This window comes from Tarenaya hassleriana, unplaced genomic scaffold (assembly GCF_000463585.1).
Source record: "Tarenaya hassleriana unplaced genomic scaffold, ASM46358v1 Cleome7, whole genome shotgun sequence".
NCBI classification, from domain to species: Eukaryota; Viridiplantae; Streptophyta; class Magnoliopsida; order Brassicales; family Cleomaceae; genus Tarenaya; species Tarenaya hassleriana.
Genome location: NW_010969548.1, coordinates 3,191,358 through 3,214,577, shown reverse-complemented (window position 1 = coordinate 3,214,577; position 23,220 = coordinate 3,191,358). Strand labels below are relative to the sequence as shown.

Below are 23,220 nucleotides of genomic sequence, written 5' to 3'. Positions count from 1 at the left end.
ATCCTGGACTGAGAAATAGTTAATGTAGCTATGGGATTTGGAAGGCATGCATTGGCATTATCTAAAAGAGTATATAGTCTACGGTGCCACATATATTAATTTGTATTTTTTTTGTAATGGAATTTGTAGAAGATTACCATCATATTATTATATGACAAATTTATTTAATTGTTCTACAGACAATATATATATATATATATATATATTAGTTGTTAAACGTTGCTATAATTTGACCAAACATTTCGATCTCTCTAGTCACATAGCTTATTAATTAATATATACATAGCATCGGGTTATTTTGTATTAGCTCTCCAATAATAGCAGTTTAAAGAAGAAATACACAACAATTTGAAGCTGGTTTTCTTTTTCTTCATTATTGATTAATTACTTGAATATATATATATATATAAATCATGTAAAGTCGTAGTCTACGGTACAAATATATTCTATGCAATAGTTCTTTTTTGTAAATATACAAATCGCCAAACAAAAAAAAAAATTGCGGGAACTCATACATTTGATATATTTCCAATGAACTTGAATCCAAATAATCCCCAACTAAACTCCACAATTAGCCCATAACCAAACAAAAAAGATGACAAGTAAAAGGCAAAGGAGGAGTGGTTCAAAACCACCATGGTCTCTCTCTCTTTTTCTTTTTTTGGGTGCAAATGGCGCAACTCCTACGACATTTTCCTTATGTGTTTGTCTTGTTATGATCGATACCTTAACTAATTTGTCTCAATTTGGCAGAAAAAATAAAAACACCCAAAAAAAAAAATAGTTAATTAATGGGTATTTGGATAATTAACGTTTCCTATTGGACAAGCAGACACAAATTAGGATGTCATTTCGATGGCAACCCGACTACTTTGATTGCTCAATCACTGCCACTTCACGCCTACGAAGTTCTGGTTTTGGTTCGGTTTTTGAATTTGGGATTATACACCCATGGTTCAGTCAGATGGACCACGAGGTTTTCTTGAAACATAACAAATTATTTAATCAGTCAGCACCAGTGGTCTAGTGGTAGAATAGTACCCTGCCACGGTACAGACCCGGGTTCGATTCCCGGCTGGTGCAATGTTGTTTCGTTTTTGCCACGTGTCGGTCGAGAGATACCAAACGGTTACCTTTTTTTTTTCTTTTTCGATTTTTTTCCTTTTTATTTCAATAGTTAAAATACTTTTTTAGATTATTAAAAGAAAATCCATAGAAACTTTCTTCTATTGAGTTTTGTGAGATTTTCTCTTAACTTATAAAAAAATAATATATTATATGCGAGTACTTACTATGTAACAATTCACCGCCAAACTCTTGCTATAGATACGGCATGCTGCATATACATATACAGATATATATGTATATCTATATATGCACACAAATAAACCATATATGATTTACAACCCTAAGGAGAGATTTTACAAATTAGTTAATTGACATTAATTAGGCCATGCAACAAACGGCTGAGGTTTCGTAATAAAAAGGCGCCGCCGGGTGCTGCCACTTCTTGAACACCGGTGGCGGCTTCTCCGTCTCTCTCCCCCGTCTATTTTCCTCCATCAACGCCGCAGATTGTTGGAGCGCCGGCGGCGGAGATTCCGGCGGTGACAGGAGCGGGATAGCCACTTTCCAGCTCGGCGGCTCAGCTGGGTTTATCTGAATCGGCGGCGGAGCACGCCGCTGGAGCCTGCTTGGCTGCCGCCGGTTTCCACCGGCAGATGATTTTCTCGCCGCCGCCGACATCGCCGGAGTTTGCTTAATTCAGATATCTCTATATATGTAACAGAGATGTGTATGTATATATATATTATATATACACAAACAGATATGTGTGTGTATTTATAGGCGTGTGGTTTGAGTGTACTTTACTTTAGAGCTGGGTTGAAACCGTCGAATCTTATATGATCTTTTTCCTTTTTTTTCCCAACTATTTTCCCTTTTGACCAAAATAGCATTTGACCATATTCTCTTTTTTGTAAGGACTATATTTGCTTTTATTTGTTTTATTGACATTAAATATTTTAGCAGCTTTTTTGTTTATGGTCTTTTGGACCCAACCAAATTTGTAAAATAAAATTAAATATTTTTCAAGGATAAAAGGGTGGAATCTTTATTTTTCGTGCAAAAAATCAATATTTTTATATTTATCTTTTCACTGAAATTCTACTATTGGATTTATACATCAGCCCACGGTGCCTTATGCTGGAATTACTTTCTGTATAAAAAAAATGTTTGGAGTTTACACGCACACAAAAAAAAAAAATATGAGAACGTGGCCAATCAAATTCGAGTTTATATATATTTGAAAAATAATTTTTTTAAAAAGATAAAGATTATACCAACTTTAGACTAACATAACCCCCTGATAAGATTTCTATTTTATATTACAGATTTTTTGTGTGCCACATATAATGGGCAGAATCATATTCTATTTAAGAATAATAAGTAATATATATATATATATATATATGAACAGTTAATTGCATATTTATTAAGAAAATAAACAAAAAAAATTAGCGGCCTATAAGTTTAGTTTTATTCAAAAGGTGAGTTTTATTCAGTGGGATGTGATGAGATTTTTATTGATGTGATATGAGATTATATATTAAAGATAAGAAGTTTGTCGACATTATATTAAATTACAATCTAAGACTAAAAACGTCTCTCTGCCGTTCAATACACACACACATACACGTAGAGGGTATATTTGTAATATCATGTAATTATAATTAGGGTATTTATAAAAGAGAGTTAACCTAATTATAATTACATGATATTACAAATATACCATCTATAACACACACACACACACTCTCTATATATATATAACGTGTTGGACAAATTATATATATTTTTTCATCAAATAGCAAACGGAGGTAATGAAAAGAATCATAACAAATTAACAAGAAAGCATAGAGATTTCCCAAAGGAATTAATTAAATATTATTTTCATGAATCGTAGGAACATTTGTATGTCAACCCGTTTGTAATGAAATAGATTAAAAAAACATTACACGAAGAATATGTAATAATAAAATTCACGTGTAGTAAATGAAAATAGACATCCGACCCCCTTTTTTGAACCGTCACGTATCTAACCACCACTATTTACATTCCGATGTGGGACAACGACCCCAACGTCCCAATTAACATCTCATAACACAGAGCTCTCATGATCATGATGAAGCACGTTTGCTTGTGCCATTATATATTTTTTTTTAAAAAAACTCATCATATCCATTTTGAATGAATCCACACAATGTTAGATTTGTTGTATCGTATATGTTAAGAGTTTTATGCCGTGGAAATAAATCAATATGGATATGAAAAAATGATAAAGAAAAAAACAAAAAAAATGACAAAAGGACGAATATGAAAATATTTTGAATCACAAAAACTAGTTAAATATCCGTAGTAAAATAAAATTTATCCTTATAAAATTATGTATATTACTATGCCCAATTGTATATTTTTTTGAATCCGCCACTATATATATATATATAAAATTCTACGACTTCATGCATGTGTAGGATAATGTACGTACATGTCCATATTAGGTTAAGGTCCTTAACGATGAATAATTTGATTTCTTTTTTTTTTTTAGCAACCAAAAGAAAGGGAAAGAATAAAATATTCGGGAGGCTCCTCAAGAGTTTCATAAATCTCACATTTAGCCTTGTACTCCTAAATAGCACGACTGCCCCCCACCTCTGCTTCAGATTCCCTTGATTTACCATCGTAACAATGTAGATGTCAAGATCCTAAAGAAAGGGAAATTGGATCAAGGAACCGCGAAACCCAGAAATTCAAAACTCCTCAATATCCCAAAACAATTAAACTAAAGAGAAATCATGAATGATATACTTGAACTAATCTAGAATCCTATTAATGTCACTGACAAAAAGAAGAAACTTTTTTCTTGAGAATTCAAGGTACAGCTCCAAGGCTGTGGGAGTTCTTTGGGAGAAAAAAACATATCTAGGCGGCTTTCGGTTTAGGAGTCTTCTTCCTCAGATCCCTCTTGGAGGTGGTTGTTGTGTTCTTCATTCCGACAAACAAAAGCAATGCCCCAAGGAGTGCAACACTCTGCAACATCATTAACAAGACAGGATACGGTTGTTCAAATCACTGTGTGCTTGTCATTTAGAAGACGCGGGTTTTATAAAGACAAGAAACTCGGGTTGTAAAGCTAAATTCTTTTTGTGGCTATGTTTCAATCTGTGGAAGGCAGTAGACTACACAACTGAACTACCTGGGAGGCACTGTCTAACCGCTAAGGCTACTGTAACGTACTTTCAGGAAAAAAGGGTTGTGAAAATGTTGACAGTTCCAGTTCCCAGTTCCAGATTTCATGTAACAGTACAGTTCTTGAGATCAAGATATGTGGGCTAGAGAGAGGTTCAGACAAACCTGCAAGAACTCGGTGAAGAGAAGAGAGAATTGGCGATCCTCAGCCCCGTAGTTGTAGAAGTCATATAGAATAGGACTGACAGCCACCAAGTAGAAGACCTGAAAACAAAGGTACAGAAGAATACAAAGTAAGACAAACCGCTACGCTTTGATAACCTTCCAAAATTGATTTAAGAATCCCCCAACCAGAAGATAAGCCCCAAAGACGCTGCCGAAAACAAAGAGTAAGCCTCCAAGTCCTTTCAGGGCAACAATAGTAGCCACTACTTGTTTCACCTGTATAATTCATTTCACTGAATCAGAAACATCGACACATGTAGCATAAAACATGAAGAAATCACAACACCGAAGAAAAAGATATCGAAATGGTGCAAGAATAAAGAAACCAGGTCATACAACTCGCACCTCAATATCAGGCAAGTCAATCCCTAATTTGAAAGATAGATGGGCCTTGGCCAGACGAAGCTTTGGAGCCAACTCTTTAGCTGCAGGCCCACCGTCAACCCCAAAGTCGTTGAACCTGGTAAAACAACTCAAGATGCATAATTCAGACCCAGGAATGTGGTCTATCATATATGTATTTAGGCAGCAACAGAGGAGCAAATATGAGTAGTTTGTTATAGTCAATGATGTCCATGAATTATCACAGATAGGATATTATATTCGATGGAGAAAAACATTGAAACAAGTAAAAAGCACCATTGTCATCGATTTAGTACTAAAAGATGCTCCTTTCTGGCGTATTATGCACTGGCAGGAGTTATCCAATGCACCATTTGAGGGATGCGAAGGGGACTCGTTTCTCGGTATGATATATGGAATCAGATTGCTAAAAACCAGGCCTTTATTTATCCAATGAGATGAAGACCGTATGAACAAGTGAACAGCATAGCTACTGACAAGCTCAAAAGCCAAAAGCCAACTAAAATTCACGCTGGATGCCATGTAGCTATGCGCATATGAATGGAACTAAAGCCGATCTAAGAAAAATCTTGAATTGCGTCCAAGAGAATTTCACTTGAAAGAAGTAGACAGTATAGATTGATTTCCATTAATCAACGACATTCCAATTAGGAAAAAAATACTCATTTGGGTCGAGCCATGGATGCAAAATGTAATGCAGAAACAGATCAATCATGAACGTACACAAGGAACCGCTCACACATTACACATGAACAGACAAAAACCTATCCAACTCAAAATTCAATCTTTACTAAGATATCAACACAATGCAAGCTGAAACTTCCGACCCTCCAAATCTATCATCCAGGAGCTGATTTTCGCGTCATTTATGAAGCCATTTAAGCTCGGAAGTAAAAGAAAGTTCGCTCCTTTATCGATCCGCATCTAAAAAGAATGGCCAAAGGAAAAGACTCTCAAACCAAAGCTAGATTCAGTTACGTAATTCATACCATCGGATATGTCAAAGTCAAACCCTAGATAGAGACGAGAAATTCAATCAAAGAACACGAGGAGTCACTAAATTCACATCAGATCTAGCACGAGATACATTATCTTCCAAGTAATAACCTTAAACGAGATCGAGGGAAATTAAGCAACGAAAGAGGGACGAACAAAAAAAGCCGTGTGCCTGAAATGGAAACAAGAAGATCAGATCGAGAGAGAGAAACACACACATTTGCCAAGCAGAGAGGATGAAGAGCGAAGCGAAGAGAACCCTTCCAAGAAACGAGGAGAAACCCATCTCGCTCGCTTGTTTGCTCTCTGGTTTACTGTCGGAGAAAGAACACTCCTCGGCAATGGGATCAAAGATCGGTTCCTCTGCTTTTTGGGGTTATTTATTTTCCGAAAGGAAGGTTCCTCAATAAATGTTCAGAAGCTAAAATTAGTTTTTATATTATTATAATGAACAATGAGGGGATGTAGCTCAGATGGTAGAGCGCTCGCTTAGCATGCGAGAGGTACGGGGATCGATACCCCGCATCTCCACTGATGGTTTTTTTGCCATGAACGCATCAAAATCTTATTTATATATATATATATATATCATGATGTCAATAGCATAGATCATATGTAACACGACTGAATCAATAGGAAACCAGTTGGATGCGTTTAATCCGCTAGGGATTTGAACCCTTTGGCATTTGTCCTAAAGATTCAAACTTTATTTATTCACTTGTGCTTCCTGCCTGAAACAACAATGTGTGTGTGTGTCCGTCACATTGGAACATGTACTGAATGGGGATATTTTCAAAGAACATGAGCTTCGTTTTTGAGCTTATCAATCAATTCATCCACCGAAGAAACCATGACTCCGGCTTTCCTCTTGGGGGGCTCTGTCACTTCAACCATCTCGACGTCGGATTTAACGTCTACCTCCAGATCCTGCGGCGTCATTTTCTTTATCGGCTTCGACTTTGCCTTCATTATGTTGGGAAGTGTTGCGTATCTCGGTTGGTTCAGTCTCAAGTCAGTTCTGCAATTAAACACCAAACTTTTAACAAAGATACACAAACGGCTAATCGAAGTTTTAACTCTAACGTGTGTAAAATAAACTGACAAGAACTACAACACCTTTTGTTGCTTCCAAAACTCATCAACATATTCCTACATTTTATAGCCAGTCTAGCTGCTCTCGTAATTTTGGGCAAGTCCAACGTTCTGGACCTAGTGTAGGACTGTCCCATGAATTGTTCGGTCATCATCTAGTTTACAAGGGTTTAGGAGGCGTTTGTAAATAATAACACCTAGGGTTGTGACTGCTTTCATACGGACATGAAAGATCAAGGTTGATGTAACAGCCCCTCAAGGAGAACCCAGATTTCATATGGGCAGCTGGAAACACATGAACAAGCACTAATACAACTTACGTTATCACAGCAGGTAAGTCCACACTAATGGTCTCTAGACCGCCGTCCACTTCTCGATCCACTGTTGCCATCTGTTTGCCCTTATCCAATACAACCTACAAAACAACATTGAGCAGCTCATGAAAAACTGATAAAAGAGAGAAAGCTCCTGAGCTTAAAGGCGAAACAAGAGTTAGGGAAGGGGGCATGGTAAGAATCCAAGATCCAAAAGACGAAAAAACATGTTACAAGTTGTGTATTGAAGCCTTAAGGCAACTGCCCACCAAAGCTTATGATAGTTCGTGTTCATTAGTATGAAGTTAAAAGGATTAGACATACCTTTGAGGCAAATGTTGCCTGTGGCCAACCAAGCAAGCCTGCAACCATTTGTCCAGTCTGGTTGCAGTCATCATCTATCGCCTACAGAGAGGTTGAAGAATATGTAAAAATAACATTCTGAGGGCAATAAACAAGACAAGAACAAACTCAGATAAGCTAATAGCAGACCTTATAGCTCAGAAACAGCACCGTATGATATTCAACAGTGAATAACCAATCACGAAATCCCAAGAATAACATTCGACCCAGTTTGAAAATTTCCTCAAATTCAAGAGAAGTACAATTAAACAAGCCTCATAGCAACCCAGCCAAGGTACCTGTTTTCCGAGGAAGACCAGCCCAGGATTCTCGATTTCAGCAAGCTTCTTCATGATCTTAGCAATCGTCAGAGGAACAAGGTCCCGATTTGCCTCCACGTGGATTGCCCGGTCCGCACCCATCGCTAGACCCGTCCGCAGCGTGTCAACGCACTGGGCGGGTCCGATGCTGACGGCGACGACTTCGCCAGCGATACCCGCCTCCTTGATCCGAAGGGCTTCTTCAAGCGCGATCTCGCAGAACGGATTCATCGACATCTTCACATTCTGGGTATCGACACCCGTCTGATTCCAGAAATCCGACAAAGGGTTTCAGCTAATTGAGATTGAAAACACCGTGATTCCAATTTCCAACAGGTTGGAGAAGAGAAAAAGGGGGACACGGGCTTTGATCGTACCTTATCGGGTTTGACCCGGATCTTGACGGCGTAGTCGACGACCCGTTTCACGGCTACCAGTATCTTCATCGGCCGGTCGTAGCTCCCCTATGCTTTTAACTTTCGGACGAACAACAAAACGGAAACGAGGTTCGCATGTAAATATTTATATGGTCATGATGGGCTTCCTTTGGGCCTTTGGGCTTGAATTTCAATTTGATGATTATATAAACCCAACCCCATTTTAAAATTATAAAGCCCAAAAAAGTATTTTATTTGTTGGACCAACCAAGAGACGATGGTCATTTCCTGAATAAGTATAACAATCAATATATATATATATATATATATGTATGTATTAAATACACATATGAAGATTTTAATTTCAAATTAGTTGTGAGTTCTGAAAATGGTGAAATAATTACAAAAAAAAAAAAATCAAACGTGGGGTCCCTCTTTGTTCTTTTCATACACTTTCCTTCTCGGATTCTCTGAGATCTAACAACAGTCTTCCAACTTTTCCGAGCATGGTGGCGCCATTCCAGTTCGCCCCACATTTTTCAAGTTTAAAAATTCCTTAATCATTTGAATATATTCTTTTTTATATATTATCCAACAAATTTTTTTTAAAAAAAAAGGTGCAGTGAAATAATAAATTGAACATACTTCACATTTGATTCATTAAGTCATATGTATATTGCCAAAACCTATCAATATTTGATTCTTGGAGTCATATATGTATTATTTAAATTTAAAAAGGTTGCCCTCAAGAAAATTTAATAAATTTAATATGTTAATTCATTACCTCAAAATAAATAATTAAAATAAAATTAAAAGAATAGGAACGATACTTTCTTCCAACCTTGAAATTACAACAATTTCTATGATACAACACGACAACTCATTGACTCTTTTTTCACTTCTAATGTTTCCTACACCAAATGAAAATAATTTCAAAAACTAATTTTAAAAAATAGACGCCCGAAATTGAATTTATTTAAAAAAAAAAAAACTTAGGGATCCAAATAAACAGGCAAGATGGAACTTCTAGAACCTCTGCTGCCCCCAAACGAGAAGAAAGATCTCTTCACTCTGTTACCGGCATTGCCATTACTGCTGCTACTTCCTTCCGTACAACCACCGTCTCCGACCACCGGAACTTGCCTGTTTTGTCGGTTTATGGCCTCTTGGACCGCCATGTAAAGCTGCTGATCCGCCGACGAGTCCATCGAGATCGATCTTCTGATGGGCTGAACCCCGAATTGGTCCCTGTCTTTCCCTCCTCTCATGTCTATGCACTCGTCTCCCATACTCGTCACTTTATGAAATTTCCTTCCTTTCTTCTGCAACACTCCACGTTCGATCTTCCTAGGCGAAGGGCTAACCGATCGAGGAGTGTTGGCTGTCGCTGCTTCTCCCTGGCTCCGCCTTTCTTGTGTCGCAAGCAATGCTTGGTTCCTAGGGTTAGAGCCGTTGTTACCAGAGCCTAGCTCGATAACCACGAAGTCGTTTCCGTGGTCGAGGCTCTGGCTTGGGTTACCGGGGGATGAGCTCGGAGCCATGACGTGATCCGGCGGGAAACTTGAGTTGCAGGAAACGCTTGTCCTGCAGAGAGGGCAATTGGCGTTGTTCTGAAGCCAGATATCGATGCAGTCTATGTGAAACAAATGGCAGCAGTTCGGAATAATCCTCAGTTTCTCGTCTTCCTGAAACTCGTTCAGACAGACGGAGCATTCTTGAGAGGTCTTGTCTTCTTCTCCCTCGTTTCTGTCTCCGACCCTCTTCTTGAACTGGAAGATTGGAAGAGCCCTAATTTCAGATTCATCCAAACCGCGGTCCCTGAGCTCCCGAGAGTAAATCATTAAAGGGTCTTGGCCGTTTCGCCGCCGAGACAGCGAAAACCGGCGAAGGAGATCGATTCGGTGCCAGTTGAGGCAGCATTTGATGACGAAGACGTAGTAGCTGACGAGCAAGAACGCTGTTGCCAAGATTCCGATTACGGCGACGGCGAGGATAGGAAAGCTTGTGCCCGATGAGCCCGAGCGCGGGAATATAGGGCTCGAGATATGCGGCGGGGGCGGCGGAAGAAGCGGCAGCGGAAGCGGTAGAGAGAACGCCGGCGGTGGAAATGCCAAATCGCTGAAAGGGTTGCCACGGTTTGATGTATCCATCAATTTCAAGCTCTCATCCGAGAGAATTAAAAGAGAGAGAGAGAGAGAGAGAGAGAGAGAGAGAGAGAGAGAGAGAGAGAGAGAGAGAGAAGGATTTCGCTTTTTCATCATTATCACCTATATTACATTCGTAGATGATGCTGAAATTGATAAACTGTAATCATGAAGGCATCAAAGGGGAGAGGGAGAGGGAGAGAGAGAGAGAGAGAGAGAGAGAGAGAGAGAGAGAGAAGTGCCCTTCTGAGATCTTGAGAATGATTACGAATCCATAGATCAAGTAGGAGCAGAAATGGTAGCAACTTTAGGTTGGAAACTATCCAGTATATATATATATATATATGTGTGTGTGTATAATTTCAGGGGAGATACAGAGGAGAGAGAGATTGGTAGAGGAGAAAATGAGAGAGAGAGAGAGAGAGAGAGAGAGAGAGAGAGAGGAAGACGGAGAAGAGACAGAGGAGGAGTAAATTGATGGGGAAAAGCAAAGAGAGAGTTGGTGAGATTTCTGAGGCTTTTCTTCAGACCAGACTCTTTATTACTTTAGTTTTTCCTTCTGTCTGATTAAACTTGGTTTTTTTTCCCTCTGATCTCGACTGGTGTGTGAATCCTGTCCTATTTTTTCTTTTATTTTTTGTTATATTTAATTAAAAATTTATATCGATTATTTTTAGATTAGAGAATGACGTGATCTTGTCGTTGGCTATGGTGTAATCAGTAAATATGATATAATTAATTACTCGTTGCATTATTTGGCGTGAATAATATTATATCATGCTTGCATGATTGGTGGAAAAGTTAATTTTTTTTTTTACTTTGGTGGGAAAAATGGTTTTTACAATGGGGTTAGATTAGTTTCTAATAATGTTGGGATCATATAATATATATGATATGATTAGTGGTTACCTTTTCAAGTGCGTCTATTTGGATTCACCTTATAATTAATGTGATGCAATGATGATAAATCTGATTATACCATTTACCAATCATTAAATATGGTAACCCATTTAAGATTTAACCATGATTGTCGGTATATATCAAAATTTAAATAAATTAAAGTAAAATCTTCTGGTACAGAGAGAAAAAAAACACCCTTTGTGATAATTAAGGGGAGGCCTTTTTTTTCCCTCCATCCACACGGTTTATCATCATTATTATAATTATTATTTTTTTACTTCGGAAGTTCACCGAGTCTTTGATCCGACTACATCTTCCAGAGGACCGGGAAAGCCTATGTGAATGTATCTCTTCACGCTTGGGTTTGAACTCAGGATGAGAGCATACTTTACATGTTCTCTTATCACTAGACTATCCAAACTTGGATATCATTATTATAATTATTACTAGGGTTCAATTATTTTTAGAGTTTAGGTTTCGATTTTAAAATTTTATATTTATATATGTTTGATTTATATTTGGATATGGAGGGTGTTTGTTTAATCTTTATTTAAAATATCCAATTCCTATTTTTTTATTATATTTTTCGAAGTAATTATTTCAGGTCATTGGTTTAAAAAATATATATTCAAATTAGATATATTTGATTCTAATATATAAACATATATATATATATAAATTTATATATCAAACTATGATTTATTTTAGAAAATATTTTAAAATAATACAAAATAGTTTAATCTAGTTAGAATTAGATGCCGATGCTCAAATATGCATAAACTTAGATGTACCCATAATATGGATAATGGTCGTTTCTTAGGTGTAACTGATCTCGTAATTGCTTGAGGTAATGATCATAAAACAAGTGAGATATGGTTAATTAATCCACAAGACTCGTAGTTGCAAAATATTTATATAATATTCAGAAGAAAAAAAACATAATTTATACCGTAAAACTTTATATTTAAGATTTCACTGAATTATTCTCAAGATAAATAATTTTCTTATAAATGTTGATTACTATATTGAATTGGAAATATTACAAAAAAGTTCGCGAGGGTCGGTAGGACTTTTGATAACACATCAATATCTAATCATCATTAATCACACAAAAAAAAAGCTAACTCGAGAGCACATGCATGATGCAGCCCACCCCATCTTCCCATGCATATGCATGAATAAATAATTAAATAAACTAATAAATGTACACACTCACATGTAAATTTAATATGTTCATAATTTTCTTGTGTTATATCTTTTATAATTTTCAAGAATTTGTAACAAAGAATATATATTGGTATCAGAAAATATTAAATTCCTAAAGAGTGATAGCCTTTCGAATTCATATAGCAAATATATATATTTTTATGAAATAATATAAACGTGGTGGGTCCAAAAAAAGGCTAGTCGCCAAGCCACAAGTTTGTCAAATGACTCATATCATATCCTCGAAACACCGAGACGAAAAGTCAAATCTACCATATTTTCTTTATTTCCTTGACTCATCTTTTAACATTTTTAAATTATTTTAAAAAAAATATTAAATCTACCAAAAAGGGGAAAAAAGAAAACATAAAATATGCAGAAAGAATACAAGATAATGGACCGACACTATTTCCATACTTTGACGTGTGTGTGTGTGAATGTTGACGAGATTGGCACCAAGACACGGGCAGAGCTCAACCGGTGAGAAACACCGCCGTGTCTGATAGTTTCTAATTAAAATAATTGTCATATTTTTAAAAAAATATTAATTTTATATTAGAAATGAAAAAAAAAAAATTTAAAAGTTGTAAGCTTTTTGAAAGAATTTGGTCCCATGGCTAAAGGGCTTATCTCACACTGGTCAAATGTTTGATGGGAAGAACTTGCTGGTCCATCTTTGGGGGCCTGAACTTCTTGAATTCACAATTTCAATCATAACGTTAATAAATGGGTAATTAAAGATAAATTAAACCCAAATTAAAATATATCCACTTGCGCGATAATCATACTCAAAATATAAACCTTTTTTCCACGGGTGTCACTTAGGTTAATATATGTGATACAATCGGGAATGTTATACATATATGCGTACGCGTGACTAATGAATATTTAGGATATATGATTTTCTTGGGACACATATATATATATATATATATTAATATATATACATGGGGTATATGTATAGGGGGTATAGGCTTCTTGTATAGGGGGACAATAATTTTAAATGTTTGTATAATTCACTCACGCGGTCAAAGATATATGAACATAAGCTTCTCCTACATGTACAACTTTTTTTATCCCGAAAAAGTCTATTTTATTTTATCCCCCTACCCCGATTTTGGTCCAAGCGTATAGAAATACTTGTCCAAAAGTAAGATTATTTAAGATTATTTAAATATTTATATGTATATATATGTGTGTGTGTTGAAGCTGAATAACTTACAAGTGTTCCAAAAATGTGTCTCCGACACAAACCTAACTCAATATATATATATATATATATATATATATATATATATATACATGGAACTAAGCATGAGCATGAAAGCGATTTACCAACATGTTTATACTAATTAATAACGATTAATATTTATATTTTTAAAAATAACTAGTACCAAATTAAGTTGTTATTAGTATTATCATCGAGTTATGTATCTTTAATCGAGATTTCCTTCCCACTGCTTCCCAAATCACGAAAGCGTTCGATATAATACATTTGGTTGGTTCACCAATAATATCTTTTTAATTGGTTTTTTGGTTCACCAATATGCCGATCTTCGTGGAAATTCAATTTGATATTTTTCGTATGTCTATGCATATAAACTTGAACCAATATTTTTGCCAAACTCATATTCGTGTATACGTTATCCCATGTTGATTACCATAAATGTTGCATCTATCTATATACACATAATATGCATATATATCGTATGACAATTATGCTACAAGTCATTTCATTTTTCGCAAGAAATCGTTACAAATGAATTGACTTTGTGCGCGTAAACCGACAAGATGGGCAGCACAAAAACAGGTTGAAATTGATAAAATAAATATTCATATCATAATAATCAGCAAGCCAATGAGAAAATTCAGCAGATTCCACGTGGGAACAGCTGTGAGTAGTTGGTTCTCTTTGGGAATCTAATTTGTATATTAAAATAATTTCACCTTTATATGATACTATATCATACACACACACACACACACATATATATATATATATATATATGTCATATGTAATGACGCTATTTACAAGGGGTTTTAGATATTCGGGGATCCAAATATTTCCACTATGCAAGCGAATTGATTAGCCTCACTAGTACTTGATAGAAATTTCTTCCCACTATTTTAAAATGTTGTACAAGTTGACGAATCATAACACGCCACGTGGAAAACCGAGATACACACAGAACACGTCAGCACGTGATGCGTAGCAAGTCACGTGAGTGCACCTGATCGCTGGCCACTGTATCTCAGTTGTACGTACCGTTTAATGGGAATTAATTGCAAATGGTCGAGGAGAGCACGTGTTGTCACGTGCTGAGAAGATTGGGCCTTTGTCGTGTATGTCTTGGTAATCCGAGTGGGCTTTTGTGTCAGATTAATTTGGGCTGCATAATGGGCTCTGTTTAAACAGAGAACTACTTGTGTTACTCCCACCGTCATTTTAGATTTTTTCACCGTTTTAAAAAAAATATAAAAAAATCACATATATTCTCATTAATATAGTCTATTAAATCGAATATTTTCAATTAAAGATAAAACTGATTTTTTTTAATAAAAAAATTATGTAAAAAATCTAAAATGATATCTATTAAATTACATAAAATATTCTCTAGAACGATATATATAATAAAAAACGGAGGGAATAATATTTTTGGCAGAAAAGTGGTGTTTTTTTATTGAGCATGAACTCCATTTTTAGGGAAAATCACTCCAATATATCAAATATATCGTACCTATTTCAGCGATACACTTAAAAAGAAATCAATTTTTTTTAATTCTATACTATTTTTGAACTCTTTCATATTTTTTACGACTTTATTATGACTGTTATGTAATTAATATACGATTAAAAAAACAGTGTTTACGACAGTATAACAACTAAAGATTCTGTAAACAATTAGATATATTTTTTGCCACCTCATTTAAAATCAATTACAACTGTATTTAGAATCAATTACGATTTTTTCAATTATAATTACACGATTTCATTAAGGATAATATGGTCTTTTTGATAAAAATTTAATGGATTATAATTTTTTGGGTATATCCAAAAGATGAGTGCAAGACATTTGGTATATTTGAGTGATTTACCCGCATTTTTACCCCTTGCATGTTCGGACTGATACGTTCGTCCGTGATCAGAACACAAAGGGGTAAACCCTGGCCGTTACTAACACCTTGTCGCCACGTTTCTTCCATGGCTTCCTCTGCTACTCTTCTGGGCCCACCGGCCGTCGCCGGTGGTTTACGGCCTGTAGAACCGGAGTTCAAATCGCTGGAAAGCAGCGGTTCCAGCTTGCCAGGCTTGATCTCCCCGACCGCCGCGCTGAGCCTCGACGGAAACCCGCCGATGGGTCTGACGGAAAACCTCTCGCCGACGTTTCTCTCCTCCGGCAATCCATGCCTGGATTTCTTCTTCCACATCGTCCCTGACACGCCTCCCGATGAGCTGATCCGGCGGATGTCGCTGTCCTGGGCCCACGACCCATTGACCACGCTGAAGCTCGTCTGCAACCTCCGTGGAGTTCGAGGGACCGGAAAATCCGACAGGGAGGGGTTCTACACGGCGGCGTTCTGGATGTTCCAGAACCATCCCAAAACCCTAGCTTTGAATCTTCAAGCCCTCGTGGAATTTGGGTATCTCAAGGATTTGCCCGAGATTCTGTATCGGATCATGGAAGGACAGCAGGAGGAGCGAGGGATGAATCGAAGTTGGCGGAAGAAGATCCAGAGGAAATTCAAGAGGGAAAGGGAGAGAAAATCCAAACTTTCCGGAGAAACCGAAGAAAGAATCCTGGAAAACGCCGAGGAAATCTGTGATCCGAACGACAAGGAGAAAGCTAGGGCTTTGCGGAAACAGAGAGAATTCGACAAGGCGAAGCGAGCCCTAGAGAGGTATAACTCTGATGCTAGTTACAGACTCTTATTCGACAGTGTCTCGGATTTGTTTGCTGAAATGCTGAAATCGGATTTGAAGTACCTGAGTTCGAACGAGCTGAATAAAGTTAGCTTAGCCTCGAAATGGTGCCCTTCTATCGATTCTTCGTACGACAAATCCACGTTGATATGCGAGGCCATTGCTCGGAGGATTTTCCCTCGCGAGAAAGAGTACGATGAAGGTGTGGAAGAAGCACACTATGCTTACAGGGTCAGGGACAGATTGAGGAAGCAAGTTCTTGTCCCATTGCGTAGGGTTCTTGAATTGCCAGAGGTGTTTATGAGTGCCAACGAGTGGAATTCGCTGAAGTACAACAGGGTTGCCTCCGTGGCGATGACGAACTACAAGGAACTGTTCGAGAAGCACGATAAGGAGAGGTTTGCAGAGTATTTGGAGAATGTCAGATCCGGAAAGGAGAAAATGGCGGCCGGGGCCTTGCTTCCTCACCAGATAGTCAACCAGCTTGTCGAAGGCGGTACCGGTGAGGAAGTTGCAGAGCTTCAGTGGGCGAGAATGGTGGATGATCTCTCCAAGAAGGGGAAGCTGAAGAACTGTATGGCGGTTTGTGATGTATCGGGAAGCATGTCGGGGACGCCGATGGAGGTCTGTGTGGCGCTCGGTTTGCTGGTCTCGGAACTGAGTGAAGAGCCGTGGAAAGGGAAAGTCATCACCTTTAGCGAGAACCCGCAGCTATATGTCGTCGAGGGCGAGACCCTGAAGGAGAAAACCGCGTTTATCAGGGAGATGGAATGGGGGATGAACACGGATTTCCAAAGGGTGTTTGACCGGATCCTGGAAGTTGCAGTGGAGAGCAACTTGACCGACGATCAGATGATCAAGCGGCTGTTCGTGTTCAGCGACATGGAGTTCGACGACGCTACGGGGAAGGTAAGGGTCGAGCGAGAGTCCGGCCTGACGTACTTGGAAATGGAGGAGATGGCGAAGAGACGGGCCGAGGAGAGATGGGAGACGGATTACGAGGTTGTCCGGAGGAAGTACGGGGAGAAGGGGTTCGAGAAAGTGCCGGAGATGGTGTTTTGGAACCTGAGGAGCTCGTCGGCGACGCCGGTGGTGGCGAAGCAGAAGGGAGTGGCGATGGTGAGCGGTTTCTCCAAGAATTTGCTCACTATGTTCCTGGAGGAAGGTGGTATTGTCAATCCTGAGCAAGTCATGGTGTTGGCCATTAATGGCAAAGAGTACCAGAAGCTTGTTATCCATGACTGATGATGATGATGCAATATCCATATATATATATATATATACATATGTATAATGAGATGCGGTTTTTGGGTGATAGATACTATTTCGATTTCGGTTGTGTTGTTACATTCCGGTTTAAAAAAAGTATACTGAGTTCGGTTTGGTTTTATTTTGATGGGTGTTTATTGATACAAATATTTATTTTTTAAAATTGTTTTTGGCCATTTGTTTAATTTGTATTGAGTTTGATGTTTTGGATTTTAGATTATTTGTTATTAACAAAATCCATCACCCTAATATTTATGGAACTAATTAAACGGATTAGTGAGAAATAAGGAATTAAACACAAGACTTTTTCATATGTAGTCAGTAGTTAAACACATAACCGATACAAATTATTTTCCGGGTGTAATGTATCCGATAATTTCCTTTATTTTTTTTCTGTTTTATACGAAAATCAATACCGATTCATATTACATTATTAGAAAAAAAAATTACGTTTTTTTTAAAAAAAAAATCAAAAAGTGGAAAATTAGTTGGACTTAAACTGTAACAAACTCACCTAAATTATAGGAATTTTACTGCTAATTTCACTCCAAATAGAATATGCTTTTCCTAGTCCCAATAAGAATATTCTTTTTTTTAAAAATCTCTATTTATACACCGCACTAACCCTAAACACTTGACAGTCCATCAAAAGCTTTGATCCTCGTGTGAAGAAGAATATCTCGTCATTTCGGCGGCACGGTGACTCACTCATCTAGTTCTTTCTAAATATTTTGTATAAGTTGATTTGTTGAATTTTTAAAACGCTGAAATAGTTACAATATACATCGGTTTTAATTTAGGTATATATGTGTGTGTATCGGTTTTCTATAAAAAGGCTGTCGGCAATTTCATCACGTAAACGTGTTCGTATCATGAACGCCGCGTGTGAAAACTTCGTTTGCAGTGCATGCCCATGATCTTTCTGTGATTCGAAAAGCTATTCTATAATTCTGCAATTTATAACCTAAATTCACAAAAGGGTTAGGAAACTAATATATATATATATATATATATATATATATATATATAGATAGATAGAATTGTTTCATATATTTAGTCAACCATGCACAAGTACAACTACAATACATAGAGATCTAATATAGCGTTTGCGTTTGTTTTCTGGTTTTGCATTCAGTCGCGGGAATCACCGAATCGTGCTATGGCGAACGAAGAACGCAGCGTTTTGAAAGCGCTGGACGCGGCCAAAACGCAATGGTACCACTTCACGACGATCGTGGTCGCCGGAATGGGATTCTTTACCGATTCCTACGATCTTTTCGTCATCTCTCTCGTCACGAAGCTCCTCGGCCGCATCTACTATCACGTGCCAGGCTCCTCTTCGCCGGGAAGTCTCCCCAACGGAATCTCCTCCGCCGTCAGCGGCGTTGCCTTCGCCGGAACCCTAATCGGACAGATCTTCTTCGGTTGGCTCGGCGACAAGCTCGGTCGGAAAAAAGTCTACGGCGTTACCCTTTTGCTCATGACCATATGTTCCATCGGCTCAGGCCTCTCCTTTGGTAGCGACCCGAAAACCGTGATGATCACGTTGTGTTTCTTCCGGTTCTGGCTAGGGTTCGGTATCGGAGGGGATTACCCCTTGTCGGCTACTATCATGTCGGAGTACGCGAGCAAACGCACTCGCGGCGCGTTTATAGCCGCGGTTTTCGCCATGCAAGGGTTCGGAATTCTCACCGGAGGGATTGTCGCCTTGGCAGTCTCGGCGTTTTTCCAGGCCAAGTTCCCGGCCCCGGCTTACATGGTGGACGCGGCCGGTTCGACGGTTTATCAGGCGGATTTCGTCTGGAGGATCATTCTGATGGTCGGAGCCATACCGGCTATCCTGACTTACTACTGGAGGATGAAGATGCCGGAAACAGCTCGTTACACGGCTTTGGTGGCCAAGAACGCCGAGCAAGCTGCAGCCGACATGTCGAAGGTCCTCAACGTCGATCTGGAAGCGGCTAAACCGGTTAGGGTTTCGAGCGAGGAGTATGGCTTGTTCTCCAAGAAATTCCTTATCCGCCATGGGCTTCACCTGCTGGGCACTACGTCTACATGGTTCCTTCTTGATATCGCGTTCTACAGTCAGAACCTCTTCCAGAAGGACATCTTCACGACCATTGGATGGTTACCGTCTGGGAAAACGATGAACGCCATTGAAGAGGTCTTCAAGATCGCCAAAGCTCAAACCCTAATCGCCCTCTGCAGCACAGTCCCTGGCTACTGGTTCACAGTCGCGTTCATCGACAGGATGGGACGTTTCCCGATCCAAATCATGGGATTCTCCTTCATGACGGTCTTCATGTTCGCGTTAGCCATCCCGTACCATCACTGGACACTCCCACACAACCGGATCGGGTTCGTCGTGCTATACTCGCTCACGTTCTTCTTCTGCAACTTTGGTCCGAACGCGACAACGTTCATCGTGCCGGCGGAGATATTCCCGGCGAGGCTGAGGGCCACGTGTCACGGGATATCGGCGGCGTCGGGGAAGGCGGGGGCGATGGTTGGGTCGTTCGGGTTTTCGTATTTGGTTCAAGCCATTGGGATGAAGAAAACGCTTTACATAATGGGGGGCATCAACCTTTGTGGCTTGCTGTTTAGTTTCCTTGTGCCTGAGCCTAAGGGGAAGTCACTGGAGGAGCTTTCTGGCGAGGCTGTGGAGGAGGAGGAGATTACTTCTACTTGAAAAAGAAGTTTTGATTAGTTTTAATTGTGTTTATGTTTTTTAATCTCTATTAGGGTTTTAATCTTTGGTTTATTTTTTGTCAGGAACTTGATGGGTAGTAAAATTTATGGAAATCTCACTTTGCTTTAGAATTTTTATAAATAGTTAAATAAGGCTAAATCCAACTCATCAGATCAAAAAAACAACATGAACGAGAAGAATCATAAGATGACTTGTGATCAAAGCAGAGACATATAGTTCTGGCTAGAAAACTACCAGGAACATGTTCTTAAATGGGTCCGCGTATGTCGGAGATCTTCTCGACAAGTTCTTATTCAAAGGCTCTAACTTTGTCCCAAAGTCTGATGGAAATACAATCAATTCGAGCGCGAGGCCGAGGCTATGGCTCCTCGGGTTTAAGAGAGGCAAGAGTATGCGAGATCCTTCTCTTCCTTCAGCTCCTCTGCCGTCGAATCCATCTTCTTCCTCGAGAATTCATCGATCGGGAGCCCTGTCATACCGATACCACGATTAACTAGTCTGAATAAACTCATTCCAGTAACTAGTTTGAGCTTCTTGTTGCAAAATTGTTTACCTTGGACAATGGTCCACTCTCCGTTGCGGCAGGTGACGGGGAAGGAGTAGATAAGCCCTGCCGGGATGTTGTAAGAGCCATCGGAGTAGACTCCCATTGAAACCCAGGTACCCTGACACAAGAGCCGAGGAGGTCCCATCAGAACGAATGGATCAACTGTCAAAACTCGAAGAGTTTTTCATGGGAGTTGCGGCACAAACCTCGGAAGTTCCAAGGACCCAGTCACGGATGTGGTCACAAGCAGAGCTGGCGGCGGAAAGTGCACTAGACAACTTCCTAGCTTTGATGATGGCAGCACCGCGCTGTTGAACAGTTGTAATAAAGCCTCCGTTCAACCTATACACAAAGGTTTAGTTCAGACAGAGAGCAGAGCTTTAGGTCAGATTGGTCTTGGGCGATGTTCGGAAAGACGGCTCTAGTTTTATGAGATGTATACCATTCATCATCCTTAACGAGCTCACGAACAGGCTTTTCCCCAGAAGGAATTGTGACGGTAGCATGGTTGACATCTGGGTACTGAGTCGATGAGTGGTTTCCCCAGATAATCACATTCTTAACATCAGAAACAGGTACGTTCAACCTCTCGGAGATCTGACCCAATGCCCTGTTGTGGTCAAGCCTGGTCAAACAGGTGATGTTCTTCTCAGGGATTGATGGTGCAAATTCCTTCAGGATCAATGCGTTGGTGTTGGCAGGGTTTGCAACCACCAGGACCTAAAAAGATCAAAGAGGGTGGATACCTGAATCAGACTATAACCAAAAAGGAAATCCATGGGAAAATGATGCCTAGAGATCATCTATTAAGTGAAAGGAGACAAACAAACAAGATAAACCTCCTTCAATTCGTTCCAAATCATTATGTTACAAGAAAAGGAACTGATTTTATCACCTTGCAGTTCGGGGCAGCATGCTTCTCCAAGGCAGCAGCCTGAGACTTGTAAATCGAGACATTCTTGGACATAACATCCTTCCTCTCCATTCCCTCTTTACGGGGGAAACCACCAACCATGACAGCAACATTGACGCCAGTGCATCCTTCAACAGCATCAGTTGTAGCAACAACTCCTGATACATAAAATTCCATCAGCTCTTTTACTCGAGCAAAATGTATAATGCAAGCATAAAAAGATGCACAACAGATGGACTAAACGATATGTGAATACACTCGGACAACTCCACTACCTTTCAGAAGAGGGAAAGCTGCGTCAACCAACTCCATTTTCACACCATTCAATGCTTCTGCGGCCGGTGGGATATCCAGCATGTGAAGGATCACGGGCTGGTCAGCTCCCAGCATGATTCCCCTCGCAATCATGGGAACAAGGGCATATCCAATTTGTCCTGCACAATCACCACCAATCCTTCATTAGCAGAAACAAACTTGCTTATGTCTAAGAAACTAATCACAGTAAAATCCAATTGGACAAATAGTGACTGCGAGAATCAGAATATGCGAAAAATGACGCCTAAATCAAAAGATATCTCGTGTAAAATCAGATACGAAGACACATCTCAACCATTCTTAGATCAAGTTCAATCAAACCAGCACGAATTATTATCAATGGATCATAAAGTTGAAAATTTTAATCTTCTGCTCCGTCAGCTTTACGGTAGCTCGTCCATTTCCAGTTCAAACCTCTTGGGAAACACCCTCAAGATAACATTCATAGAAAATGATAAATAATTGAAGGAAATGAATAGATTGTTCTCGGATAAAGCAACAATGATCAACAAAAACGAAGGGAATATATAATACAACAAATCAGACAACCAGAACCCTGATGTTTACTGCGCACAAACACTGCAAAAAAAACTGTAATAGCAGGCAAACATCTAGAACCAATAGATCTGCCTGATCAGACCATTCCGGCAACCAAAAACCCTAAACTAGATCTGAGATTCGATTGACCGAGAAAAAGTCCAACAGAAAAACCAAGATCCATGAAGAGATCTGACCAAACTGGAGTGCAACTGTGGGTTAACGAATCGGAAACCCGAAACAGAGGCACTAGATCGGAGAAATTCACAGTTACCTGCAGCTCCAGTGACGAGAACGCGAACTGGCTCCTTTGCCATCGGATCTAGATCGGAGATGATCACCGGAAAACGTATCGACTACCGGGGCTTTGAATTTCGTGAGAGGCGTTTTCTCTGTCCGTGAAGCAGGCCGAGAGGTTTTTTCCTGGCTTTATATTCGACGGAAGGGGGGGACCAATGAGCTGACACCATGTCATCATAT

At 39.2% G+C, this 23,220-nt stretch overlaps 6 protein-coding genes and 2 non-coding genes across 8 annotated transcripts; 4 read left to right on the top strand and 4 right to left on the bottom strand.

The window, feature by feature from the left end:
• The first annotated feature begins 1,012 nt into the window (after positions 1-1,012).
• TRNAG-GCC lies at positions 1,013-1,083 on the top strand. The gene has a single exon. It is a non-coding gene; the product is annotated as a tRNA-Gly (tRNA).
• A 2,631-nt stretch (positions 1,084-3,714) lies between these two features.
• On the bottom strand, positions 3,715-6,198 carry LOC104801089. The gene is made up of 5 exons (XM_010524182.2): positions 6,051-6,198; positions 4,819-4,933; positions 4,600-4,689; positions 4,414-4,512; positions 3,715-4,089 (listed from the first exon to the last, which is right to left on the bottom strand). Exons 1-5 carry the CDS (start codon positions 6,116-6,118, stop codon positions 3,982-3,984), a joined length of 480 nt encoding a protein of 159 aa, XP_010522484.1. The 5' UTR covers positions 6,119-6,198; the 3' UTR covers positions 3,715-3,981.
• A 92-nt stretch (positions 6,199-6,290) lies between these two features.
• Positions 6,291-6,363, top strand: TRNAA-AGC. The gene has a single exon. It is a non-coding gene; the product is annotated as a tRNA-Ala (tRNA).
• Positions 6,364-6,461: 98 nt separating this feature from the next.
• LOC104801088 (electron transfer flavoprotein subunit beta, mitochondrial) lies at positions 6,462-8,377 on the bottom strand. The gene is made up of 5 exons (XM_010524181.1): positions 8,278-8,377; positions 7,880-8,164; positions 7,563-7,643; positions 7,245-7,339; positions 6,462-6,850 (listed from the first exon to the last, which is right to left on the bottom strand). The coding sequence occupies exons 1-5, from the start codon at positions 8,344-8,346 to the stop codon at positions 6,625-6,627; spliced, it is 756 nt and encodes a 251-aa protein (XP_010522483.1). The 5' UTR covers positions 8,347-8,377; the 3' UTR covers positions 6,462-6,624.
• A 716-nt stretch (positions 8,378-9,093) lies between these two features.
• Positions 9,094-10,507, bottom strand: LOC104801087 (RING-H2 finger protein ATL16-like). Its single transcript, XM_010524180.1, has one exon. The coding sequence runs from the start codon at positions 10,425-10,427 to the stop codon at positions 9,270-9,272; it is 1,158 nt and encodes a 385-aa protein (XP_010522482.1). The 5' UTR covers positions 10,428-10,507; the 3' UTR covers positions 9,094-9,269.
• A 5,123-nt stretch (positions 10,508-15,630) lies between these two features.
• Positions 15,631-17,845, top strand: LOC104801086. The gene has a single exon (XM_010524179.1). The coding sequence runs from the start codon at positions 15,643-15,645 to the stop codon at positions 17,692-17,694; it is 2,052 nt and encodes a 683-aa protein (XP_010522481.1). The 5' UTR covers positions 15,631-15,642; the 3' UTR covers positions 17,695-17,845.
• Positions 17,846-18,363: 518 nt separating this feature from the next.
• LOC104801084 (probable inorganic phosphate transporter 1-6) lies at positions 18,364-20,852 on the top strand. Its single transcript, XM_010524176.1, has 2 exons — positions 18,364-18,417; positions 18,854-20,852. The coding sequence occupies exon 2, from the start codon at positions 18,878-18,880 to the stop codon at positions 20,405-20,407; it is 1,530 nt and encodes a 509-aa protein (XP_010522478.1). The 5' UTR covers positions 18,364-18,417; positions 18,854-18,877; the 3' UTR covers positions 20,408-20,852.
• On the bottom strand, positions 20,600-23,165 carry LOC104801085 (malate dehydrogenase, cytoplasmic 1-like). The gene is made up of 7 exons (XM_010524177.1): positions 23,015-23,165; positions 22,164-22,322; positions 21,871-22,046; positions 21,418-21,695; positions 21,182-21,317; positions 20,982-21,093; positions 20,600-20,897 (listed from the first exon to the last, which is right to left on the bottom strand). The coding sequence occupies exons 1-7, from the start codon at positions 23,055-23,057 to the stop codon at positions 20,803-20,805; spliced, it is 999 nt and encodes a 332-aa protein (XP_010522479.1). The 5' UTR covers positions 23,058-23,165; the 3' UTR covers positions 20,600-20,802.
• Positions 23,166-23,220: the final 55 nt, after the last annotated feature.

Coding starts and splice junctions, on each gene's coding strand:
- LOC104801089 (XM_010524182.2), bottom strand. CDS start 6,118: ATGGGTTTCTCCTCGTTTCTTGGAAGGGTTCTCTTCGCTTCGCTCTTC. Junction 4,690..4,818: donor TTGACTTGCCTGATATTGAG/GTGCGAGTTGTA, acceptor TGAATTATACAG/GTGAAACAAGTAGTGGCTAC. Junction 4,090..4,413: donor TCTTCACCGAGTTCTTGCAG/GTTTGTCTGAAC, acceptor ATGATGTTGCAG/AGTGTTGCACTCCTTGGGGC.
- LOC104801088 (XM_010524181.1), bottom strand. CDS start 8,346: ATGAAGATACTGGTAGCCGTGAAACGGGTCGTCGACTACGCCGTCAAG. Junction 7,340..7,562: donor AGGCAACATTTGCCTCAAAG/GTATGTCTAATC, acceptor GTTGTTTTGTAG/GTTGTATTGGATAAGGGCAA. Junction 6,851..7,244: donor GACTTACCTGCTGTGATAAC/GTAAGTTGTATT, acceptor GTTTAATTGCAG/AACTGACTTGAGACTGAACC.
- LOC104801087 (XM_010524180.1), bottom strand. CDS start 10,427: ATGGATACATCAAACCGTGGCAACCCTTTCAGCGATTTGGCATTTCCA.
- LOC104801086 (XM_010524179.1), top strand. CDS start 15,643: ATGTTCGGACTGATACGTTCGTCCGTGATCAGAACACAAAGGGGTAAA.
- LOC104801084 (XM_010524176.1), top strand. CDS start 18,878: ATGGCGAACGAAGAACGCAGCGTTTTGAAAGCGCTGGACGCGGCCAAA.
- LOC104801085 (XM_010524177.1), bottom strand. CDS start 23,057: ATGGCAAAGGAGCCAGTTCGCGTTCTCGTCACTGGAGCTGCAG. Junction 22,323..23,014: donor TCTCGTCACTGGAGCTGCAG/GTAACTGTGAAT, acceptor GTGATTGTGCAG/GACAAATTGGATATGCCCTT. Junction 22,047..22,163: donor AGCTTTCCCTCTTCTGAAAG/GTAGTGGAGTTG, acceptor TTTATGTATCAG/GAGTTGTTGCTACAACTGAT.